General features: G+C 45.9%; 1 protein-coding gene across 3 annotated transcripts in view; it reads left to right on the forward strand.

Annotated features, from left to right (window-relative positions):
* The window catches only part of mast4 (microtubule associated serine/threonine kinase family member 4), a 91,941-nt gene extending 85,610 nt beyond the window's left edge, over window positions 1–6,331 (forward strand). For all 3 annotated transcript variants that reach the window (XM_061081767.1, XM_061081781.1, XM_061081773.1), the window contains exon 29: window positions 6–6,331. In XM_061081767.1, coding sequence (XP_060937750.1) covers window positions 6–3,733 — 3,728 coding nt within the window. In that variant the 3' untranslated portion in view covers window positions 3,734–6,331. The remainder of the gene's footprint in view (window positions 1–5) is intronic.
* Window positions 6,332–6,744: the final 413 nt, after the last annotated feature.

Here is a 6,744-nt window from a genome sequence, read left to right on the forward strand (position 1 = left end):
TCCAGGTGGCAATTCCTCCCAGAGCAGCTCTCCCAGCTCCAGCGCTCCAAACTCCCCCGCAGGCTCTGGCCACATTCGTCCCAGCACGCTCCACGGCCTTGGCCCCAAACTGCCGGGTCAGCGGCTCCGTCAGGGGCGCCGCAAGTCTGCCGGTAGCATTCCTCTTTCTCCTTTGGCTCGCACACCTTCACCCACCCCCCAGCCGACATCACCTCAGCGCTCACCCTCTCCCCTTCTCAGTGGACATTCTGTTGCCATTTCCAAGACGAATCAAGCCTTCCCCGCCAAAATACATTCCCCACCAACGATTGTGCGCCACATTGTACGGCCCAAAAGTGCTGAGCCGCCTCGGTCACCCCTGCTAAAACGAGTGCAGTCTGAGGAGAAGCTGTCGCCCTCTTACACAGGAGACAAGAAGCACCTGTGTCCCAGAAAGCACAGCCTGGAAGTGACCCAAGAAGAGGTGCAGGATGAGGAGCTGAGGCCTGGGGAGCGGGATTACACCATCCTGCACAGTGTGGAAGAAACTGCCTGCGAACCACAAGCAATCACCCGTGTACGGACTGTTGAGCAGGGCTGCTTAAAGAGGCAAGCCTGCCGCAAGATGGGCTGGCAGGAGTCAGAGGAGCTCGACAAGGACAAACTGAAGTCCAAGATAGTTGTGAAGAGACAGGAGTGGTCCGAGAGGAGGGAGTCGCTACAGAAGCAAGACGCCCTGCGAGAATCTGACTCATCCCCCTTGTGTGGTGATGACAGGGATGAAAGTTTTTCGGTCAGAGTTCAAAACAAATCTCAGAGCAGCCCAGAGTGTGGCTCTCTGGAAGCCAAAGGTGCCAGCACTGCCCTTAAAGACGTTCTGTATAAGAAACTCAGCACACGAGTCTCCGAGAGCCACGCTGAGCCATCTGGTGGCTGCAGTGAAAACGAAGGCGGACTCCGATCAACTCTCTGCTCTATTCACCCAGAGTGGCAGCACTGCAGGCAGGGTAAAGACAATATGAAGCCTGACAGACTGGACTTCAAAGCTCCCAATATCGAGTTCACCAGGAAGAGATTGTCATTCGAAGATCGAGAAGATTGCATCTGTCGACACTCTGCCGGCATCCATGAGAACCTCCACTTTGGCTCCACCAGATCAAAGAGCCTCCAGCTGGACACAGCCATGTCTCACGAGCACATGAAGGCAGCGCTGGGCAGTGTCCACTCCAGCCCTGAAGGCCTCACCCAAAAGCTGTTTTCCGGTAGAGGAGAGACTGCTGTGGAAAAGCTGCAGCTCATCTCCTCGTCAGAGTCTCCCCTCCGAAAGACATCATCTGAATATAAACTCGAAGGACGCCAAGTCTCCTCTCTCAAACCTCTAGAGGGCACCCTGGATATCGGCCTGCTCTCTGGGCCCAGAGTCTCCAAAACAGAAACTTGTTTATCCAAGATGACGGAGAACACAAGCGACTCTGTTTGTGCAAGTCCTCCAATTTGGCTCCAGAGCCCTACTGAGAGACAGTTAACCATCCCCCAGTTCAAAACTGCAGACAAGCTGAAGAGCCCCCTGACATGTTCCCCCAGCCCTGAAGCTGTTTCTTCTCTAAATAGCATAGTTGTCTCCAAAGAGCAATCAAATAATACACCCTCAGAGGTTAAAACAAGCAGAACTGATGAGAAAGCACATGACAGACACAGTGACTCATTAAAGGCTCCAACCAGCAAAGTGGAGGCCTCAACTTTTACTATTAAACAAGAGAGCCGGGCTGGTATGAAGGCCACTTCATCGCTGGCTCACGAACACAGAGGCCCTCGGCACAGCTCCCACTTCTCCTCCTGTGGAAAAACACCGTCCATACGGGAAGTCAGCAATGAAGATCAGGAGGATGAAGTGGAGCAGCAGGAGGTCACAGCACACACAGCGTCACAAAGTAGTGCCAGCTCCAAGACAGTCGTCTCTTTCACTTCACCAAAGCCAGAGGTAAAAACTTCCCCAGCACCCGCACCAGTGGAGACTCCAGCTGCAGCTGCCAGTGACGCATCACCGGTCTCACTGACGCAGACTATTAACTCCGGCGTGGACACAGTTCAGCGCCAGGGCTGCGAGAAACAACCAGATACAACTACACGGCACATGACCTCTGCTTCGATGGTTAATGTACAGAACAGACCAGCATCTGCACACGTCCCTGAGAATTTGCTTTCAAAACTGCAACAGCCGATAATCTGCTCATCATATCCCGAACCTCAGGTTTCTATCACAACTTCTGCATTCACTTCAGGCTGTGTACAAGACAAGAAACCCTACGTTTTGAAACCAGAAGCCCAGGACAGCTGTGAGAGACCCGTTAGTAAGGACACTGTGCAGTCTGTCAAAGTGGTCGCTAATGCAGGAAGCTCCGGCTCGAAGAATGAAATCAACAGATTTGCCACGGTTTCAAAAGTGTTGCCTAAGAGAGACGTTGCTGCAGTAAACGCCGCGCCACAAAATGTTGCAGAAGTCCCACTGAGCCTGAATAAAAAGGAAAACACTGTGTTCGTCGGTCAAAGAGAGAGCAACAGCACGTCACCGCAGAAGAAAGACGATCCTGTACCAGCAAAGATAAAGAACGTGAAAGATTCAGAGCAGAGTCCTAAAAACTGTCCAGCTGTAAAAACACTACACAAATCATCTGATTCAGAACACGGCACCTTTAAAAGAGAGAACACTGTTATCAGTGTGAAAGACAACACTGCGTTTCTTTCAACCAAACTGAAAAGTTCCGCTCCAGCGACTGCAACTGGGCCGCAACCTGCTCCACACGGCGCTGTGAAGACAGAGAGGGAGTCCAAACCACTTGATGTGAAACCTCACAGTGTGGCTGCTCCTCTCTCCCTCGTAAAGGTCAGTCCAAATTCAAAACAGAGACATCTGTCTAAAGAGTCTGCGCTGTCGGCTGCAACCGTTCAAATAACCCATGACGCCAAACGGAAAGAAGCCTCGCTGCCGTCCGCCGGAGCTGACGTGAAGCGGGAGGAAACGGCGCAGCTGACGCATTCTTCCACTGCCGCCGACATGAAGCAAAGAGAGACCCAGCCCAAAAGCTCTGTAGCAACCACAGCTGCTATAGGAAAAGAAAACACTGACTTGAAGCCAAAATCTCTCCCTCAGAAAACGGTCCCTTCATCATCGACTCTTAAGACTTCTCCAGCACAGTTTGTTAAACAAAGTCTTGATTTCAAACATAAAGACCCTTCACCCAAACACCAAGCCCAAGTGGTGAAAGACCATCACGACTCAAAACCAAAAGACGTTCACTCCCCTCATGCTGCTCCTCCACATCAGCAGCAGCAGCAGCTCAGGCGACTGTCGGATGTTTCCTCTCAGCCTCATCCACCGCCTGTGCTGCCAAAACCTGCTGTGAAGAAAGAAACGCCTTTGCAGAGCAGCGGAGCCGCCTCATCCAGGCTCTCCACCTGTTCAGCCCAGGAGACGCTAGCCAAGGTATCCAAAGCTGACGCGCTCAAACCGGACAGTCACAAGGGCCTGGACACCAGAACCGCCACCCCTGACAAACTGGCATCCTCCGGCCGCAAGGAGCAGGCTGACAGGAAGAAAAAAGAAACGGTTCAAGATGTGGCGTCCGTGCAGAAAAACACAAAACGAGACACATCCAGAGCCGCTCCTGCCGCACAGAAAGACAGTTCAGACAAAGATGGCGGCAGGTGCAAGCAGCAGAAGGAGTCACCACGTAGCTCCAGCAACAAAAAGTAAAGAGCAAGGAGAAAAACAGCAGCTGACATTATCAGCTCACAGAATCCAGATGTAATAAAATCTTAGAAACGGTTCGTACAAACATCATCATGCCTTTGTTTATTTTAGTTTTTTTGAGGACCGGGCAAGCTGTTACACGCTGATAAAGAGGTAGATGCGTCTGTGCACCTGTGTGCATCTTATGAGATATGACAACATATGTAAATGTTCAGGTCTGAATGTCACCGATCATTTCTGGTGTTTTCTGAATTGAGTAACTTTTAAGCGAATGTTTGGAAGTTGGTGTTCGTCGCAGAATGCTTCGTGCAATCAGTCTGTCAGAGGCAGCAGAGAGGCGCCTTAGAGGTTATGACATACTGTAGTCAGTGCCATAAATGATTTTGAATTGCACTCTTACTTCGAGACCTGAAGGACCTGACGTTGAAGTCGTTTTAATGCAGTAGACCACTCGATTTTGCTCAGCAGTTAAATAAATGTATCACGTTTCTGTTTGGTCAAACCAGACACTTTTAAAGTTGGGCTTTGAGCCGTGGTACTCGGAGGGAACGCCTGTGATTTTCACCTAAAACTTAAAAAAGTTACAAAAAATGTAAAACACTGAATTATCTCAGAAATCATGAATTAGTGTGGGGGCCTTAGAATTATGGGAAATCAAACGTGCTGTTCTTAGCAAGATATATTGTTTATTCACATTCCTCTGACATCTGTACATATAGTTTTGATTTTTATGGAATATGGTGAAAATATATGATAACACTGTAAAACTGGGATACATGGGCTTTCATGATTGTTGTTTGTATCATATGTATAGATTTTTGCAGTGTCATGTTTGTATTTCAAGTATCCGCTTGATAACTAAGCTAATGTGATGTATCTCATCAGAGGCACCCTCCTCCTGACATGTTCCAAAACTCACTTGAAGAGAGATAAGAAAAGGCACGAGGGGGTCACTGGGCTATTTAAAAAAAAAGATGTAGCATTATAAGAAAACTGTGAGGGATGTCTGCGTTTCCCAGGAATGTCTTTCCCGCTGATGGCGTGGTCGCCGACTGACAGCAGCTTGTAGAATGACGACTGTGTAAAATATGAAATATTGTGTCTGATGAATGAGACAAACCCGCAGCTCCGCACACGTTCTACTACGGCCAACACGGCAGTCTAGTGTTTTGTTTTTCCAAAGTCTCTGGGCATCATCAGTGGTTCCCTCCGTGTCGAGTGATATCGGCTCAAACGCGAGTGAGAGCGAGTTCCCAGAGTGCTTCACTGTCGGTGTTTCAAAGAGCTTTGATGTCAGGCTTCAGTCAGTGTCGTTAAAAATGTCGTGTTTGTGTTTCAGACTCTTCTTAATGAGCAGAAGATTTTCTATAAGGAATCCTGATTATTTGCATAGTACATATCCACAACATACATTTGATGTTAATGTGCAAATACTTGGTACTATACATATAGGCCGTCATATATCAGCATTCACTTTCTGCGATTTACACACGTTTCTGTAGATGCCTTTCCATCACAAACCCTAAATAAATGACAGCCAGAAAGTAGTCTAGGACACTAAGTATGTAATGCAGTATTTGCTCTGTTGTGCTGGCTATATAATAACAGTAACCTTGTCTACTACATATACTCAATGTAGTCAAGTCAAAGAGAAAATACTTCATTTAACAGGACACAGAAAATGGTTTATCTGCATCCGAGAATGACACGTGAGGCAGCAGAGATTTTAATGTTGAAAGAATCTGATGTGTACCTGCATTAGATCTTAGAAATGTATCGCTAATGTTTTGTGAATAAAGAATAAATGCACCTTAATTTTTTGCCAGTCAGTTCAGAAGGAGAGAAAAGAGGAAAACAACAAAAACTGAACGAATGTAAAGAAAATGAAAACATGAATCAGTCGATTTGATGAAACAGGAAAAGTGACTCTGGATATTTTCTAAATATGTAAACAAATCAGCTCTGACAACAAACTGTGAATGTTTGAACTGTTTCAGGTGTTTTTAACAATTTCAATAGTTTCTCTCGTCTGATGTGTGACACAAACCGGACTCATCAGCTAGAAAAACACAAAACAAGGTTTATTGTTGTAGAAGTAAAGTGAAAACATGGAGAGTGACCGATTATCAATCTGAGCAACACAATCCAAGACCACCTGAGACCAGAGAGCGGTTGATTGGAACTGAAAACTGGTTTGTGGATTCCCCACTGAAACGAATCACTGACTTTTATTTGACATGCAGGTTTTCTTCATTTTCTGTGATGACTGATATTTAAGATCCTCGAAGCACATTCAATGTTTGTTTACAAAGCATCATGGATGTATATTTTGTATATTGTTGATTTGCCAAATCTCTGTTCTGTGTCACAGATGATGTTGTTTATAGTAGTGTGAGACTTTGCTCCCCTGCCACCATGTGTAATGAGAACGTTTGTTTGTGCCGTAATCAATGTCTTTTTTTTACGTCAGGTTCTTTGTCTGCTTGTCTCCTCGGTTGTCTTTCGTTTTTTTTCCTCCTCTGTGCAAAACTAGTATTAGATGAACTCGCTTACATTGGTTTGTCTTTTAGAACATGTGCAATAAAAGTGTTTTGAGTTTTGTATTTTGCTCAAGGAAAGCTCTATGGATGTCATAGATGTTGTATATTAAAACAGATATTTATACTTCTAATGTTGCGTAATACTGAAATAAAATGGAATTATAAATTATTCTCTCAAATTCTAATTTGTTTATCCTTAAGAACTTTCTGGAAAGCTGAATATACTGCTTCATATTTGCAAGTATGACAGCAGACGTGCGTACATTTTACAAATAATGAGTAAAATAAAAAAAAAGGGGTCAGTTGGCAAACTGTGACAGAAAGGTGATTCACACTGCTTGTAATGACTAAGTGTTGATGGTTAAAGATCGCCTGTATCAGAATACTGGACTTACTACCTGCTAGTCCTACGATTACATGGAATTATCCAAAACCATTGTAATGCATGCTATTAAAGTTGGACAAGTGAGTTGT

This window comes from Limanda limanda, chromosome 1 (assembly GCF_963576545.1).
Source record: "Limanda limanda chromosome 1, fLimLim1.1, whole genome shotgun sequence".
NCBI lineage: Eukaryota > Metazoa > Chordata > Actinopteri > Pleuronectiformes > Pleuronectidae > Limanda > Limanda limanda.